We start from the raw sequence: 19,369 nt of genomic DNA on the forward strand, positions 1-19,369 counted from the left end.
AGTCACATCTTTGTATCTCAGTGCTTAAGGTTACTGATGGCTCAGCTACAGTTTGCCGTGTACCGGTAACCACTGGGTAGTAGTTAGGTGGTTTGAAATACATTACCACCTACAGTAGCCACACAGTAAACTCTCACTGTATTTCTTTTTTTTTCTTGAAGCTGTAGCATCTGAAATAGCTCAGCCTCCTCTAAAAAGGCACGTCTTGCCCTCATCACGGCAAAGTCCTGAATAGAGACACTAGTGCACCCCAGAGACTCGGAAGGGAGAACCCCGTGTGGTCTGGCCTTAAAACCCAGGACAGATGTGTTTTAGAAGTTGCACTGCTTCAGGTGACAGGAAAACCCCTCTTGCACAGAGCTGCTCCATTGTTTCTCCACTTGCATGGGTGGGTATGACCGTATCCAGCCAGATATCAACTTTATCCACAATCCTTTTCCTGCTGCCTGAAATTATTTCCATGTTGGCTGCTTGGCCTATCTGCAAGCAGCTGTGTGGGCTCGTAATGAGGCAATTATATACGCATGGCCCTTTTACAGGAAAGGTTGAGGCCATTTCTCCTTGAACTGATTGGACTCCTTAATGAGTCTTATCTGTTTCCCCCGCTTTCTCAGCCACTCTGGTCACCTTGTCAGTAGGCAAGTGGCCTGGCTGGCACTGTAGATATTTGCCTCTCTACCTGTAAGGACCCTTTCTGAGAAAAGGCTTTGTTCATTGTCTGGGCGCCAGGTTGCAGAGTGGTTATGTCTTAAAATGTAGCGCTCTGAACTCACCTGCAAATCAGTTCTGTGCACAGCTGTCTGTAATGAGGGGCATGCCAAAGCCTCCCGATGAGGGCTGTGCCCAATGCCTCCCACATCTTAAGTATCAGGGGAGAAGAGATCTCCTCAGATGAGCATGGAATGAGTAAACAGCTTGGTGGAGTGTGAACTGGCTGCAAAGGTGCTTTCTGCTCATAGGCATATTCCAGGGCAGAATTTGGGTGGATAAGTGACTGTACACAACTGGCACTTATATGCAATGGGGGATCTCACCTGGGGTCTGTGCCTTCATATGCCATAAATGGTGCCTGAACAAGGACTTGAGGAAAAAGAAAAAAACCATGGTAGCACAGCCCAGCTGAACCAGGGAAGACAGGTATGTGAAGATGGATATCCAAGCGCTGCCATCACCACTGCAGGATGGTAGGTGAGTGGCTGGGAACCATGGGACATGGATCTACGGGAACAGAAAAATCAGGAACAGAAAAATTATATGGATGTTTTGAACTGAAATAGCCAGCATCACCCATCATTGTAGACAGGTGTGCACATAACTGATACACAGGTGAATTCAGAGCGCTACATTTTAAGACATAATCACTCTGCAACCTGGCGCCCAGACAAGGAACAAAGCCTTTTCTCAGAAAGGGCCCTTGCATATACCTAGTCCTCCTACTCTTTCTTCTTCACTATCCGCAAGCAAATGTTGTCATGTATGTTAAAAACCTAGTCACCTTGATGATAATTTTTTTTTCACTGCATGTCCCACAGCTTCTCCCCCGTGGAGCCTCAGGTTTCTCTGGTGCTTTTATTTCATCTTCCTACCTCTCATCCCAGCCTATCTTCTCACTGCAACAGGAGGCATCTTGTCCTTCAAGTATCTTTGGGGCCTTTCCTCTTGAATATGCCATCTTCTGGCACTGCATCTCATTTCAGTTGTTCTATTGTTACTGCTTTCAACATCTTTGAGCTTCTCCTTCCTCTTATATTGTTGACTTAGTGGTCTAGGGGAAGCATGGTCTGACTCTGCTTGCTGAGCCTACGCAGGCTACTGTGCGCACAGGCAATTGTTAGGGTACAGCGCCGGCAGGAAGGGTAAGATGAACAAACAGGCGATGCATGTGACTGAGATTTTGTCTCACTAGCAAAGCATCTTTAAGACACCCTTGTAGTCATGCTGGGTATCATCAACATTTTCAAATCTTTAGAAACCTGACTGAAGTCCCATTAAAAAGATAGTTCACTGAGGGAATCAGTCCTTTGTGGGTGCTGGACTTTGTTAGGACTTGCTTAGGAAGAGTTTTGTGGCAACAGGTCATCTAAGTTAACATGTGCCCAAAGCACCCTGTACAACACAAAATTCAGACGGCTACTTCTCATGGATACAGAGGTGAGTATGTGTTCATGCAGAGCTGTGACTGGACTAACGAGCCCTTTGGTGTGAGCACAGCACCAAACGAATGCATCCAGTTTGATGCCACTATGAGAAGTCATGCTACACCCTGTGACTGTGGGGCTCAGATCCCTTACTACAGGTTTCCCTGGGCTGCTCTGCATTGCAGTGTAGCTTGTCCTTAGACATGTGTGTTGTGGAGAACCACTGTGCCACGGGTGACCAAGTGTCAAGTTGGAGCTTGTGAAGTCCTGGACTAAAATTCTGCCCTGGATTTTGAGTAGCTGAGAGCAAGTTATTGTGTCCTAGATCAGCTACAGGACTAATGCAGAATTGAAACCCCACAATTCACATCTTCAGCCTGGAAAGCCCCTTGCAACCGTTGCCTGACTCGCTGATTCCTTCGCTTCACTAGGCACCTGCCTGCTCAACATTAAAATTCAGCCAGTGCCCAGGATGCTGCACAAGCCGGGGATTGAACCACCTGACCTGTCCACGGGTGATCTGCTGCCCAGACCAAGCTGGCATCAGGAATTAGGCGCTTCCCTGTCACATTCCCCCTGCCCCACATCCTCATCTCTCCTCTCCACTCCTCTCCATGGGGGAATGTTCTGAGCATGGTGAACACAAGCAAACAGGATCAGGCGTCTCCCAAAAAGCGCTTCTCACAGAAAAGGAAACGGTGACACCCATGTGTTGCTGGAGGTTTCTGCAATCACCTCAGTCAAGGACTCCCAAAACACTATAGGCACACACACAAAATAATTGGTTTATATTTTAAATGGTCTGCCACCTCCTTCCCTGAGCCTGAGTCGTGGCTGAACAGCCAGATGCCTTACCCAGCACAGCGCACAGCAGGGGCAGGAGCTGCTGGCGTCTTCGTAGGGTAGGGGCTGAGGTTACATACGTGCTGCCCCTGCACAGGCACGCTGCCCGGCAGAGACCAGGTGCTGCATTCGCTGCCTCTTTTGGTAATGATGGCCCTTGATCAAACCATTCTTGGCAGCCTTTGACAGAGGCAATGAGACACTTGCTCAGGAAGCGAGCAGCCTGGGCTCTGCTCTGTTCTCAGGGGGTGTGGGCTTCCAACTCTTTGGTCTGTCTAGCAGGAGATGCTTTTTAATCTGGTGCTTACGGCAAGGCTAGGGCAAGCACTTGCCAGCCTGCCTGTTAAAGCTGTGCCAACACGTAGCAAAGAATTCCAGGTTCCCAGGGGCAGAGGGGAGCTCACACACCTGCCTGGTGATCTGAGTGCTCTCCTGACAGGAAACCCCCCGGCTTCCCTTGGGACCAGTTCTGTGGGGTATGCAGCAGTGGCTACATATGCATTAAAATGCACAAGCCCATACATTGCCCTCTTGACAGAGGCTCCTAATCATGAAGGTTTGAGGTAATGCTGCTGTAGTGAATGAGCCCGTGCAGTGCTGGGAACATGTAGGTACTAGGCAACTGCCAGATATTGACATTACTAAAAGGAAGACTCAGGATCTCACTTGCACCTTTCACAGTGGTATTCGCTGGTTTTGCTGATCGCATCAGACAGTGCTTAGCAAGACAAGCCAGGCACTCCTGAGAGCTATATACCATGGCGCGAATTAAAGAACAATTTGACATAAATTCAGCCTCAAAAATTTTCAACACCAGCCAAATACTAGTGCGGGGTGGCTGGCATACCCTTCCTACATAAGGGCCTTTCCAGCCCGGTCTGTTGATGTTAGGGCATGTTACTGATGAATTCCATGGAGGCAAACAGGAGGCTGCTTTCTCCACTTTGGATCCAGGAGGCTGTGAGGACAGCAGCAGCAGTCCCACCTCATCAAGTTAAAGATGAGAATAAGACCTGATGCAGTTACTCTGCTGAGGAGAACCTTTTGGAAGATGTGGAGAAAGCTGGCATTGGTACCGACTGTGTGTCATGAAAAACAATGCTAGTAACACTAGCGTCACACCCACTTTGCTAACAGAAATGCATCAACGGCAAAGGGAAGGACTTCTCAGAGAGATGGCAAAAATTACAATTATCTCATTTTATTTTCATTATACTCGCTCTCTGAAACAGAAAGTAGATAGTGTATTCACCACTTACAATTTCCTGATGCCTGTGGATGTTTCCTATAATTCTGTCGTGAAGGGCACCGCTCCCCACCTGCATGTCTGGCTCTGGCTGCTCTCTGCTGCCTGTCCCCTCCTGCCGAGCACTGGCCAGCTCTCCTGGCAGAGGCAGCCGCAGCATCACTGGGGGCAATGGAGATGCACCTGCACTTGCGCTGCTCTTGAACCCCACTACGTAACTCCAGCCACCACCCAGCGGTCCCTGCTGCCCAGCACAATTAGGGTTTTTTTTACTCAAGAGAACCATTTGCCTTGATGTTCAGGAGCTCTAGGCAGCCCCAAGGTTACTTGGAGAGAAGTATCAGAGAAGGACCCTGAGCAAACTTCTGATCCAAAGAGGCAGCAACGCTTTCTTGAGAAAAGCCTCACTCCAACCATGGGGCTTACTGTGCAAGCCCTCACATGTACACACGGGTAGCTCGAACCACCGAAAGGAGAAAAACCAGCAGGAGTTTCACCTCTACTTCTAGCAGGCAAGGGAGAGAGTGCATAAACTGTTTTATTACAGTACAGCAGACAAGTTCAACACGGTGCCCCTTCCTTTGAAAAGCATTTGTCCCTTTACTAGTTTCTGGCTACATGGTATTTCCCACCTCCACCCAATTCCAGAATTTTGCTTTTGTGAGACTAAATTTGGCAGATCTGAGTCTCTGCAATTTTGAAATACTGCACTGTACTTGGGAGCTGCTCGCTGTCTTCTGGATAAAAGCTGCTCATCGCTGCTGAGCTGGAATATCCTCATGTTACCCTTTAGGCAGTGCTTGACCCGGAGTGCCAGGATGGCAGCAGTTCACAAGGGAACTCTCAGGAGAAAACAAAGACCAGACCACTGCAAGTCTTGAGAAAAATGTTGCCCTAAAGTGAACTCTTTCCAAACACAGGGAAATGTTACATATTTTTACTTATTTCATGCAAAGTAGGATCCTCCTGCCCTTTCTCCTAAAACCAGACATGCCATCTTCCTCTGCCGCCTGCTTTCCTCGTACTATTCAGCCCTGTGTTATAGTCAGAGCTCCCTCTTCTTGATCACCCTCATTATAGCTATGCAATAGCCATGCAGTTGAGTTCAGACACACACTCATCCTGTTCATTCATCTGTGGTGGGATAAGCGTTGACCTGGGTACCACTGTGAGGAAGGGATGTTGTACTTAGAGTTGTTCTTGTGGCTAACTTATTCACAGACTTCAAGAGACAGGCCAGCAGTGATTTATACTCAGGCAAGAGGCTTGCTCTCCGCTGAAAATGGTGCAAAAGGAAGAACTTCAGAGGATACTTGACATCTGTGTTCCTGTAACGTGCATTTCAGTAGTTGTAGTCAAATCTATGTTAGGGCTGCTGTGAGAGCCCTTGTTTTCAGTAAGGCTAGAACTGAAGGAAGTTGCTGGAAGTCACTGGGCTCTAACAACACTGACTGCCTTGAAGGTAGCATGTGTGATCAGGAGTCTTTACCTCCTCCTCCCTGTCTCCAAATCCTCTGTGTCTATTATTTTTTGACCTTTTTTTTTTGACATTTTTTAATTAGTGAGCACCCCCTCGACTGAAGGAAGGGAGTCTACAGCTGTGTAGAGATACGTACAGAAGAGATGTGCCCCTGAGCCAGAAGAGTCTTAAGCCTGTCTTTGGGTCCCAGGAGCTCAGACTGGTCCAAACCTAATCTGAGGTCCTGTTGTTTTCACAGAGTGTTCAGAAACCTGGAGCCCAGACTCCAGCATTCTCAACATATTCTCACAGGTTGCAGATTTCTTTCCCTGTAGGTGCGAGACTGTAGACTGAATCTGTTGCATGTGTCATCAACCAGACGTGGAGGCCACTCTGCACTGGCTGAGGCTTGACCTTAATGTAAAAAAAGGCTTTTTCTTGGAAATGCAATGGTTCTGCACAGTTGTGCACGCCCTCATGTGAGACAGACAGGGGCTTACCACTAATCCTTTTATTGCGAGTCAAGCTAGAAACCTGTTTGCATGACCTTGAAAATGCCAGTCACGGCAAACAAGAGCCTAGGATTTTGCAGAGAATGCTGGGATCATCATTACACTCCTCAACATACCTTGATACTCTTTCACAGGCAGATTGTACTTCCTGATATCAGCTCCAGAATTATCTTTGAATCTTTCAAATGGAAACACTACTTTCATTGCCTAGCTTTCTGTTGTGTTTTGCTCCTGCATCACGGCAGTGTGGGACTCATGACAGTTTGAGGCCGGTTATTCCTCTTTGCCCAGCTATCTGATGGCAGCTTGGAGGGAAAGTGTGGTGACTGTGCACACTGCCATTCCTAAAGCTCTCCAAATTCTCATCTGGGGTGTGTTTAGCTTCTGGTAAAGGTTGATCAAAGAAAACACAACAGAAAGAGAGAAGGAGAAAAATATGATTTATTTTCTAGCATTTAGGTTGCACTTGAAAGATCTGCAAGGTATTCTTGGTCTTATCCTCTCGTGGAAAGTTAACTTCAGCAAAGGTCTGACACACAAAGTTCACAGAGCTAGCCTAGCCCCACCAGAAGAAGGTGCAGGAGTGGCTCAGGTGGTAGCTTTTGCTCTGGTGGAGCACAGCACGGTAATTACTGGTCCTGTTGTATACCAAATGGTAGGAAATGCAACTAGGAGCCTTGGCCTTGCATCCCAAGGTGCTACGGGATACGCTGACATGATGATGGACAGGCCTGGCTATAAGGTATCACAGAGCCACAGCTGCCGCCACTTGTAGCTGGGGCTTCTGCCAATAATTAAAGTTTACCACAGCCAGACAAGGAGCAGCTTCATTGCCAGATAAAACACCAAGTAAATAAATAAATCACATAAATCCCTCCTGAAATAGAGAGCTGGGAGATCTCCAGTGAGAATGATTTGTGAAGAAGGGTAAAGAGAGAGATGGGAAGAAGGATGCTTCACTGGGATGGAGAGGGGTCAGTGTAGCAGGAAGAGGTTTGTTTATTTAGGGCTTACGTCTTGGGATGTGTTCCTTCTTGAGACAGGGGCCCAGCACACTGCTGAGCTCCAGTCGGAACAGGCGTGATGAGATTTCCTTCTAGGGATGTAAAAAATGGGCCAAGGCTAGTGTGAGCCCACCCACTTCCTGGGCGATCTGTGCTCAGCCTGCATGGATGCTTTCACGGATCACGAGGAGAATGAGCAGGCTCAGACTGTGGGGAGCAGCCTCTCCTGATTTTTGCTGCCCAGTTCCTCACGCTGTGATTCAGGTATTATCCCACCCTCCTGCCTTTCACTTTGCTCCTTTGGGGGAGTTTGTGTTTTAAACCTACCCTGATAACTTACCTCTCCCTTCCCAGTCTGAACAATGTTCCCCTTTCAATATGATGCCGCTGCTGTACTCATATGGACACAGATAAACAATCGGTTCAGGTTATGTTGGCAGGAGGGTGCAAATCGGGATTCATCTAAGGGGCAGATGCAGAGAGATGGCTTTGAATGAAACTACAAACTACATATTAGAGAGATTTTGCATCACTAAATTGGGTCCAATCCTAATGAAAAACTATTATTGAGCTTTTTTTTAGTTCATTTAAAAAGGAGTTCCTTATGAGCTGCCCATCTGATCTTATCTGCACTTATAAAATGTGAGAGCCAAAATAACTGATGCCTGTAAGAAGTGGTTGAAAATGAAAATTCGGTTACCTATTTCCTGCCATTGAACAAGACAAAAAGAGTGGTAGATATGCCCAGGTGAACCTAAACTTGTCCATTCTGTACTATTCTCTGCTTCAAGGCTAAGACCCACACCCAGGGACCCGTTCCAAGTTTCTTTAAGATTATCTTCCTTGAATAATACATGAACCTAGGGATAGAAAAGCATAGTTAGGTGGATTGGCCTCTTTGGACACCTGCCTTTAGAACAGGTATCAAAAATACTCCTAACTGAAGGAAAGACTTTATTACTTCAATTCACACAGACACATTACTATCATGTTTTCCATCATTATTGAGTAGTATTGTGGCCTTTAGAAAGGTAGGGCTAGTCTGACACACTGGTGTGTTTGGCTGGTAATGAGATGCACTCATGATGCATTCACCAGAGCATAAGTTCATGTCCTCTCCAGACAGACAGGAACTGCACCTTAGATCATGCACTGTGTGAACATTCAGTGGCCTTTTGCCTCCAGCTGGCCTCAGTGGTCGAATAAAAGATAGGGCAGGGAGAAGGGATTAGCTCTTGCCTATGGAAATGGCCACCCCAAATCGGTGGGGCAGTATGGGAGGAACTAGTACTGCCATCACTTCTCCCTTGCTTGGTCTGCGAGCGAGTAGGACATCTCCAATTCATCAAACTCCATCTCTGCAGGAGAGAGGCTGCAGCACCTCACTGCAGGGGTAGGAGACATTCACCCCTCCTCCCGCCCACAGGGAGTCCTGGAAGGAGGCACGTTCCTCACTGCAGCTTAGCGCCTCATTCCCAAAATGCTGCTTTCTGGGTCAGAAACAGGTATTTGAGAAGTTTGAGAATGGCTCTTTTCCGCCAAGCTGGTTGCGAATGAGTTCAGTTAGCTGAAAACAGGCACCTCGATCAGATGAAGGCAGTGCCACTTCCCGTGCAAGCTGAGAGACTTACCCCAGCGTGTGTAAGTGGTGTAAGCTTTCCATGCAGACAAGGCCTGTGGCCGCCTGGCTCCTCAAGTCCTGCAGCTATCTTACTGAAAACCGAGACGGGTCGGTGTCATGTCTGGGAAGGCTTCATGCAGGAGGCATGTCCTTCGCCTACAGAGGGCTGAGCCAGGCAGGGAAGAAGGGGTCTGCAAGGGGCTCCGTGCCCTCCTGAAATCCAGTGCCTTGGTGGGGGTTAATGCTTTAATTTGAAAGGAAACCACGACACTGCTTCCCAGCGTTTCTTGCTGGCCTCCAGACAGAGTGTGATGATGGTTTATTTTGACTTCAGTAGCTTCCTCCCCATGAGTCCCCCATCTCTTCCCTAGCTGCGCAGGTCCCGCAGGTGTAGAGCTTTGCCTCTGCTGTGCAGCAAGGAAAACCCGCTCCCCACGCTCCTGTTTGAAGTGGAGCTTCTGGAGATCTCTGACACAATATTTGTGGGGCTTTTGTAGATGCTTAACGGAAACTTTTTCCGATTCACACAGCTGCCGGTAACGTGCTCCCTGTGGTGGCTGACAGGCGCTCCCCGGGTTCACAGCCAGCGCTCAGCTGCGTTTCAGGCAGGAGGCAACAGATTGCAGGGTGAAATACCGGTGCCACAGACCAAAACAGCCTTTACCAGCAGGCATGCAAAAATGGGATTTTTCTGTCACATCAGCCCTCTGAACAGGAGGACACATAATGATGCAATTTCCTCAAGCTGTGGCCAGAGCAGTTACAGGGACTGTGCTGCAGGCTGCCCTGGCTACCCCTCCAGCCCCTCCTGCCACAGCCGTGCAAGTGTTTGTCGGGCTGTGCTGTGAACTCCATTGCTGAAATGATCTGGGTTAAAAATAACCTTGTAAAGAGTTAAGGGATGTATTTTTAGCCCAGATCATTTCAGTGATCCAGTTTACAGCACAGCCCCACAAACTCACACTGGAGGGGGGAAGGGGGAAAGAAAAGGTCAAGGGAGAATGAGCAGTTGGAAATATAAGCTGTCTTTCTGCCAAAACCAGGACCTTATGAAACTGCACCTCAAAAGCCCTGAGCCTCTCTTGTTTTCATCTAGCATACTGACAACTGCCTTCTTGTGGCACAGTGTTGAGAACTGGGTGCTGAGGATCACTATGTCTGGATCCTATTTCTGTAATCAAGACACCAGCCCTGAGCCTTGGATACCTTATTATGTCTGCCTCTGACACTATTTTTGTTATTATTTTTGCTGTATTTAATTTTGCTGAGGTAGATTGTATGTGCAGCAATGAAAAACCCCCATGAGAGTCACAGGGGAGTTTTGCAGAGCTTGTGTGAGCGCAGGGAATTTGAAGGTAGCCAGCACGACGGACTGGTGTGAGAAGAGGCAGCAGGGAATCATTCCTGCAAAACTTTTTAGAAGCAAGGGAGGGATGAGGTCAGGGACTGACCTCAAAACCACATCTAGATGCAGCTGCATGAGGTTGGGGATGGAAAGTGCATAGGACCAGTACCAAAAATCATGTAACCATCACTGATACCATAGCTGCTGAATATTCCAGCCTTGCAAAGCGCTGTGTAGGGCTTGCATCTCAGATAAAAGGTGCTCTGTCTGGCCAAAATATCCTACCTGCAAAAGCAGACAAGTCAGAGGATTCATAGCAGGGGGGTGGGGTGGAGTAGGGCGGTACAAATGTCTGCTATTATTCAGCTGATATTTAAGTGCTGCTTAAGCCAAAACGCTCCACTGTATGGCAGTTAATAGACCTTTGCTCTTTTCATCAATTAAACCAGATGCACAAATCCTTCGGTATCTGCTTCTGGCCCCCACCAGTATCCTTTTAGGCTAGCATGTCCAGTAGCATGTTATGGACAGTGACAAAACTGGTGGGATACCAGTCCTGTGAGGTGTACTCATGGTAACTTTCCATTGCAAGGGTCATGATCAAAACTTCCAGTTGAAGGCTGATGGAGCCAGTTTTGCACCAGTCCCAGCAGGACATTCACATTCATCCCCAAAGCCACCTCTGTCTTTCTAGTTTCCCACAGGAGTGGAAATTCTCTGCAATTTTGATTTCATAAGAAGCTACTGGTCTGCAGTGACACTTCCCACCCATAGTTCAAATTCATGGTCTTTAAGAAGAGCTCTTTGTGAGTACTTTTCAGTCTCTTGACCAGTTCTTTCTGTGGGCCTCTAACATGAACCTTCTCTCACCTTAATGCCCACAATGGTTCCATGGGCTCTAGCAGGAGAATTGGCAAATGTCACTGAGCCAGGTAGTGACATTGCTGTACTGAGGGGTCCCCTCTGTCAGACATCATTAATCCCACATCAGGCAGCCTTACTCGTCCTCACATCTTGTGGCACATTAACACCAGCTGGGACTGTGCTAGCCAGAGCCGACTGTGCCACAGTATCGAGGCATCTCTGCTCAGAGAACTTCCCAGTTGCCTTGGAAAGATACAGCAGGGATGGCGTGGGACATTTCTGTGGGGACCTAGCAGCAGTTCCATCAGGCAGCCTGTGAGAGAAGCAGGGATCTGTGCTAAAAACAGTAGCCTCCCTTTCACGCAATCTGCAGAATCAGGGATTGATGGTCAGTTTTGCTCTCACAACAGAGGCAAGGACTCCAAAGCATAAGGAAGGAGAGGTTTTGTTGGGAAGCTTGAATTGCCATGATTATAACTAACCCACAAACAAAGGCAGAACTTCTTCAGTGCTGCCAAAGGGACCAGATTCCATTTTAAAAGCAGATGAAGAAACGGGCTTGCAAACTGTTTTGAAATTTACTCAATTTTATGAACTTATTTAGAAGAGGAAAGTGAAACTCCTTACAGAGAACTTGCTAGCTGCGCTTCCTCTTTCGCAGACAGTGCCATGCTTACATTGATGGTATAATTCAATTCCTGTTTTACAGCTCTGTCTGACTTTTTTCCAGAATTCGCAATGTTTAGACACCTATTTTTATGGAACAGTTAAGGAACTCAGAGTAGCAAGCACCAAATTACTCATGGAGTCAATATTTTACCTTAGCTCACTGGTTTTAGCCCACACGGGCTGACCACGCTTCTCTTCTGAAAAGGAAAAGAATCAGCAGTTGCCTGCAAAGAGGACAAAATTCACATCTGAGTAATTTCACCTTTTTTGCCAAAAAAAGAGCAGAGCTGCTCCTCCTCCTCATTCAGAAAAGTGGTGAGCTATGTCACCAAGATGGGAAGAATGACCAGGAATGGGGGAAGCTGCATTAATATTGTGGGGCAGGAGAGAGCCAGCACTGAGCTCTGGAGTGAAGGAGAAGCCATGTCTTAGTTGTGGAAAAGGCTGAGGGCTGGTACGTGCTCTGGGGTGAGAGTGAGAAAGTAAGGCTTCCCACCTGCCTCCCGCTGGGAGGGAGACTGCCAGTCCAGCCCCTGGAAGTCAGGGGGACCATGTTCTGGCAGTGCAAGGAAGGGAACTTTTTGCACGAGTGCCCCAGTATGGCACCTTCCCTCGACTAGAAATCACAGAGCCTCCACACCAGCTGGGAAGAAAAAAAAAGAAGCTGTAGAAAAAAACTGGATAAAGGATGGCAGCGTAACTGCCAGAAAGGATCTGAGAAAGGACTTTTCCTGTTGCAAAACACGTAGCGTAATCGGAGAGTCTGCAGCTGGCAGTTTCGGGAGGACACAGCCCATGGGCTAGTTGTGCTAATCTTAGAATGGCATGTTCGCTGCTTCCTGCACCCTGGCCGGCGAGCTTCGCGCCAGCGAGAGCTGCGTTGCAATCAACGCCTGCTACCAGCAAAACAAGAAACGCGTGGAATCATTGCAGCCTCGTGGCTTTGATCAAAGGAAGGGAGCTATGTTTTCAGACTGTAACTAAAAATATTAAAAAAAAAAAAGAAAAAAAAGAAAAAAATGCAACCACCCCAAAACAAGAGGTCAAAGAGGCCAAGAGGAAGTGTGGTGTCTTTTCTGGGTAAAGGTGAAAGGCTGTGAAAGAAGCTCTTGGAGAAAAAGGGACTATGAGGAAGGCAACCCTTCCACCACAGACAATGAGCACCTGCAGCTCCTCAGCCTCAGCTGAATCCTCAGCTCAGGTGTCCCTTCTGCCGTGCCCAGGTATCCTGGGAGCCGGTATGCTGAGCCAAGCCTCCCAATCCATCCTGCCTTCCCCAGGTTCATTCAGAGTTCCCTCCTTCTCCCAGCCTGCCCTCACTGCACAGCAGGGAGCCGGCCTGCAGCTCGGAACAATCCCAGCTGGAGCTCTCCCTCCCCACCTAGCCCAGCCGTCTTTTTTCATGTGCAGCAAGTTGCCCCACTGATCTGTTTACCTCACTGTTTCTTCCGTTCCCCTTATCTGCCGCTTCACCCGCCTGTAATTACTCTAACGAAGGCTGGAAACATGGGGGGAAGGTGCTAGAAGTTCACCGAGAGGAGACAGCTTGATATGGCTTTTGTGGCTGGATGCAGGAAGGCTGGTCTGAAGCGTACAAGAAGTTTAATGGGGAAGATGTTGTCAGGATCATGGAAACAGGGAATGGCAGACATCTACTGAGGGTCGTGGGCCTTGAAGAAAGATGACAGCATTTATTGGGAGCATTTATTTACAGCTCTCTGAGAAAGAGAAAGGCCCTTTTCAACAATGCAAATGGGCCTCAGCCGTGCTGCTCTCTGCCAGGTATTTCAGGCTAGCGAGTGCTCCAAGCAGCAGATGAGATGATTTTAACGTAAGCTCCTCAATTTGCTTTTAATCTAGAAACTAGGAGTCTAAATAAATTCCTACTTTAATATGATTTCAAGTTTCCATGGCTATTTCTCCAGCCCCTGTAGTGCAGTGACCCAAAGGAAATGGTCCATACATGGGCCTTTCACCCCCAGCAATGCTGAAGAGGTGGTTGTGTTAATGAGACAGCAGGTCCCTCCCAGGCAGAGCAGCATAAAGAGAGAAGGAAGGATTCTGCGGGAGCCTTTGGAGAAACAGGGATGTATTCCTCTAGCAATGGCCTTTGGGGAAACTTTCTGACTGAGAAGCAGAAGAGTATTGAGGCAGAGAGGTGAGAAGTGTGGTCATGTGTTCATGGTAGTGGTGCAGGGAGAGGAGGTGTGAGGTTCCTTGATGGTTTGTAGCCTGGTTTGTTGTTTTGAGGTCTCCACCTCTAACAAAACAAGGATTGTTGGTTAGTTGTTCTCAATTCCTCTGGTTCGGTTTTCCCTGGCATCAGATACTAGAGATGAAGAACAAAGGTTTCCTTTCATCAGCTTTGATTTCGAGGCTTTCTACTCTTATTGCTTGATACACACATAGCAAAGAAAACAAGGGAAATGTGGGATGGCACTAGGGCTGTGTGCTGTGGGACGAGCCGCACCATCCAGTCTCCAGCGAGCCTCCTGCTTCTCAGCCTGCTGTTGACCCAGGGGAGGGGAAGCTTCTCTCAGCCCTGGTATTTCCTCCCTCCCCCACAACTGCCTGAGTATTTCAATGCCAAAAAAGCCGAACAGCACAGGGACATCCCCAAGCAGATGCTGGCTTGCTGCAAGGACAGGGAACGGCTTCTCACAGCAGAATCGCTGGAAAAGGAAGGGTGCGTGTGATCAGGGCAGTAAAAAAGGGATGGGAGGGCTGAGAAGGTGCATGGGAACATCCTTAACTGCCCTGTTCCATCTGCTCACTGCGAGGAAAAGATAGGGAACAGACACTTGGCTTGAAATACTTAGTTTTCTTCCAGAGAAAAACAGCGAGTGTAGGCCCTTCAGCTGGAGCTGAAAGGCCCTGCATGAATTACTGGTTTTCTGGGATATTTGCAAATGCTGCTAGGTCCTGTCTTCCCAAACCTCTTGCTCTTAAGACTGGATGATTGATGCCAGATGTGAGAAACTCTGCTTTAAGTCCCTGCTTACTCTTGAACTTTATAACACATATGCAGGCTTCTCTCTAGCCTGCCTGCTTTTTGCAGCCTTTGCTCATAACTTGTTGCTCCCAATTTGTCAGAACAGGCCAGCAGAGACCAATTCAGAGGTGGACAAGTCGGCATCACCCTCAGTGGCTCAGCTAGCAGGGAAATTCAAAGAGCAAGCAGCCAATATCACTGGAAAAGAGGTAAGGAACTCCGCAGCCGCCAGCAGGTAGTCAAGTGTGAAATGCGGTACTTGCCTCCGCCCGTAGAAGTTAGAGCATCTAAGCATGAATCCACCTTGATTTTGAAACTTTGCAAAGGATTGTCTCCTAGGGCAATGCAAGCTGTGATGGCATGTTCCATGCATTACTGGCTTGTGGTCGAGTGTTTTGGTAGAGCCATACCTCAGGACAACTAGGCACTGTAACTGAGACACTGTAAAGCTTGGTAGGGGACATGTATATACCTAACAGTAGCAGACAGAGATGCATGTATTAACTGGGCTGGATTTTGTGGGCAAAGCGTAATAATGAGTAATAAAATAGCTGATATTGAGCCATAGAAAAAAGAAAGCAAACAACAGATTACACAGTGTAGAAGCCAGTGGCAGGTCACCAGCACCTTGTTCACAAAAGAAGGTTTCCTCCAGGTAATTCCTTCTGTACTGGTCTGAGAGAAAGTTGTCTTTTTACTTGCTCTCATTACCTCTTCCCAATGGCATTTCAGACTCTGTGCCTATCTCTATCATGCTGAAACTTTATTTTATTGAAAGCCCACTATGCCAAGCATTACCTCACAAGCTGTCTTTCACCAGATAAGCGAAACAGTAGAATACCTCTCTTAGGAAGAAAGTCAGAATGTTTATGTATAGAGGGTGGCGTTTTAGGAGAGCCCCCTGTATCATTATGCACTTTTTTAGAAGAGGTAATGTCTACTGGTGGCCCTCTACAGTCAGTGGGTGCTCCTTTAAAACAACTGCTGCCTTCTGCTGCTCAGCTGATTTCTGCATGTCCCAGGCTGGGCCTAAAGGAATCCTCTCTGTCACCCCTCCTGTCTTCAGCTGAATGCAGTGGTGACCTTTGTCCTGTACAGCTGGCAGGCCACTGTCTATCAGAGGTTAGCATTCCCACAGCTGAGTCCTGGGATGGGAATAACCAATCTCTTCCCAAACACTTCCCCGCCCCCCCCCCCTCTAGTCACCAGCGCACCACTCCATCAATCCCATTACAGTCATTTTCTCGTTTGAAGGTATGGGATTTAATTGCACTGAGCTCCTCACCCTACAGAAGGCAGCAAGTTCCCAGACCTCTCTGGTGTTATCTGCAGTCCTCTGCTGCTCCCCAGCCAAGGCAGTGTGGAGAGGCCTTACAGTGGGGGGAAACTCATTTTCTCCAGAGACAGAGGACAAAGTTTCCTGTCTTTTCTCTCCAAGCCATCTGTCACTTCCCCGTTGGCTTTCTCAAGCTGGCCTCAGATTAATGGCTGAGTGGATGGTCTTTAACCCTTGCTTGACCCACACCAGCAAAGGGGAACCTATCAGCCAGGGAACCCCTGACATATTCACTGTGGCACAGTGCAGCATTTCATGGTTGCAAAAGGGTGGTGTTTCAGTAAGACATGACATTATTGCTTCCTAGCATGACATAAGGGTAAGGGTGGGGCTGCCCTCGGCTGCTTAGAGATGCAGCATTGCCATGGCTGGGTGCAGCACCACCAGAAGTTAAGTGACATCAAGTCCACAGGTCCTCCAAGACAGCCAACTCTACAGAAGGCAAAGACACCATAATCCAACTTTTCACATGCCTGCCTGTTAGAAGGTAACAAAATTATCCAAATATTATATTGTGGATATTATCCAAGATCCACAATATTATCCAAATATTTTGTCTGTTAACACATAAAAAGTGTGTTAACAGCTTGGCAGGAGACTACAACCCTGGCATAAAAATAGAGACAGCTTCAAGAGACAGCTTGGCTTCAAGACCAGAGCAATGGTTATGAAGCAGCAACTCCATAGGTGCTGTGCTATGCATCTTTTCCTTCCTAGTGAGCACTCTCATACTAGGAGAGCCTGACAACATTCAGAAGGAACTGGTGTCTTTGCCATTAAGTTGCCTTGTTTCTTCTCCCCTGGAGAATCTGTTTCTCATCACATTAAAGGTTACAGCTGAGGACTTGTCTCTGCAAGCCTCTCTTCTTCATTAGAGAGAAATGAATGGGGCTGTAGGGCATGTTGAAAAAGTCTTAATTCCCCTTTTTGCCCCTAAAATATGTCAGAAACAAAATAGGAAAATCCCAAACCAGGTAGGCAGCTAAGGCTTATTGAAAGGAAATCCTGGTAATACAGGAAAGAGAACAATAACAAGCTATTCCAGTGTGAGGGGGTTTCCAGCAGGATGCTTTCAAGATGAAGCTTCTGGGAAGGCTTCTCCACCGTCCGCAGCTTAGAAGAGAGTCCTTTTCACAAAGCCTGAAGTGTCACAGTCCACACTGTGGAAAGAGATACAGACTGCTTTTACAACATGAGGATCAGGTTCAAGATGCTACAAGCACACCTAGCATGCTGGTTGTTGTGCTGCCTTTGGATGACTCCTTTAGGCGAGCTGAGCTCTGCCATCCAAGCAGGTCACTTACAGATCATACCCTTTTGTGCTTGAATTTCACTTCCTTTTTCAAAAAAAATTCCTGCTGCTGAGGTGGTTGTTTCCTTCTCTTAGGTGCCACCACATAAGCCAACTCGGAGGAAACCACCATGCTCCCTTCCATTGTATTCCCACAAAAGTGAGACAAGCAACAATGATGAGCAAGTGAGTATCAATTTAATAAGGGGACAAGGTCTCTCCTCTCTGCAACCTGTTCTCTTTTGAGACATGAGCTTGGAGGTATCAGAGAGGTCAGGCTGTGCAGCAAAAGACATCTACCACGCAGCATCAAACCTTCCCCTGCTCATGTGCATGTACTGCCTCGGAGGCAGCTCTGTGCTGTTACCTACTCCTGTAGCATGGATACACTTCCCATTTCTGCTGCTTTTGGTTTTACCCTTAGAGCACTGGAAGATCCACCCAGATGCTATCTTTTCAAGCATTTTAAAGCAGTAATTGCTGGCATTTACAAGATTTTAACAGCACTTAGCACAGGAGGCATCCATGCTGTTGCCTTCAGATGAGCTCTGGAGGTTTGAGTATAATGACATAATGGCTCTGCTCTTGAGATTTTTCCTTCTTCAGAAAAAGTGAATAATTAATCCAGAGTGAAGAGCGATTTTGTCAGCAGTACCCACAGAATATTGTCTTGAGGTGTCCTCCATACAGCACCCTTGAGTGAGCTGATCCAAGTAAGCTGGCTGCTACTCACTAAAGTTTACGCTCAGGACGTTTCTAGTCACTTCTGTGTTTCAGGGTACGAGGTCTACCCACCAAATTTCACATTGTCACCTGCCCTTAGCAAGGAGGTTGTTCTTTGTCCTTTTCTGACGGCTACAAGCTCTTGCCGCCTCCATGACAAAGGAGCATGAGCTTTAAAACCTTAGATACTTTACTTTTCCTTTGGACCTGAAAAAAAGCAACGTGCCCCTTCTCTAAGCAATGCTGTCACTCTCTCAAACTGTTGTCAGCCTTTCATAGCTCTACCTTTCTGGCCACTTAGGCCTTTCTGGCCCATACTAATTGGATACCCTTTAACTCTGTTAGTCAAATGGTGGCAGAAAATCTTTCCCATCACAAAAAGTTCACAATGTTTACTGATGTTAAGGCTTGTACCCTTTAAAAGGCAGAATTTTAATCTGCCTGGTCCTGAAATAGTAACAGTCTGTGTCATAGGTTAGATACCTTAATGAAGGCCATGTAGCAGCTGAGCCATTACACCTCACCTAACTCAGATACGTGAGCCAGAAAGCAGATAATCACCTTTTCTCCCAGAGGAAAGATACATGTATGTAGAGCCCTAGGATGGCTAGATAACAAAAGGGGAACAGGGTCAGGAAAGAAGAAAGCAAACTTTTGTGTGAAGGCACTATATGAGGCTTTATTTGCTCCCCTACTAGCACTTTGTTCTTACTTCTTCCAAGTTTTCTGCCTTCACTCTATTTCCTCTTTTTCACCTACTTCATTGTGACTTTTTCATGTTTCATTTTGTTTCACAGAAGCGGTCTCCAAACGCATGCCCCATTCCCAAGGTCAAGGTGAAAAGCTCTCCTATGATTGAAAAGCTGCAGGTAGGTCCTGGAAGAGCCCACACGGCTGCCCCAGTAAATTAAAACAGATTGGCATTTGTCCTAGCTGCTTCTCTTGTGGAGCAGCCACAGGGGAAGGGGATCCAGGAGCCAAGGGTGACAGCTAGGTAAGCAGGGCAGTGGCCTCACCAGTGAGGGCCCAGTCCCACAATAAACAAACAAGGAGGCTGAGCAGGTCTGGTAATGGTAACCAGTGTCAGAAACAGTCCAGCGATCCTCAGGCACATCCATAGGCAGGTCACTGTATCGGTCGGGATCATCTGGATCTGCGGAGGAACATGGCTGGACAGGGGCACGGCTGCAGCCACAGCTCAAGTAGGCAGCAGCGGCAGGAGCCTCAGTTTAAATGCAGTTTGCAAGAGAAAGTGAGAGAAACCTTGGCTGAGATGTGTTCCAGCTCTTTCTTCACGGCAGTCTAAATCAAACTGTCACCTGCACC

The 19,369-nt window shown here is 47.6% G+C and overlaps 1 protein-coding gene across 2 annotated transcripts in view; it reads left to right on the forward strand.

Annotated features, from left to right (window-relative positions):
- The window catches only part of RCSD1 (RCSD domain containing 1), a 39,309-nt gene that overhangs the window by 14,430 nt on the left and 5,510 nt on the right, over positions 1–19,369 (forward strand). For both annotated transcript variants that reach the window (XM_080374592.1, XM_080374591.1), the window contains exons 3-5: positions 14,795–14,902; positions 17,417–17,506; positions 18,841–18,912. In XM_080374592.1, coding sequence (XP_080230718.1) covers positions 14,795–14,902; positions 17,417–17,506; positions 18,841–18,912 — 270 coding nt within the window. The remainder of the gene's footprint in view (positions 1–14,794; positions 14,903–17,416; positions 17,507–18,840; positions 18,913–19,369) is intronic.

The sequence above is a fragment of the Falco punctatus genome, assembly GCF_963210335.1.
Source record: "Falco punctatus genome assembly, chromosome: 2".
In the NCBI taxonomy this organism is placed as follows: Eukaryota; Metazoa; Chordata; class Aves; order Falconiformes; family Falconidae; genus Falco; species Falco punctatus.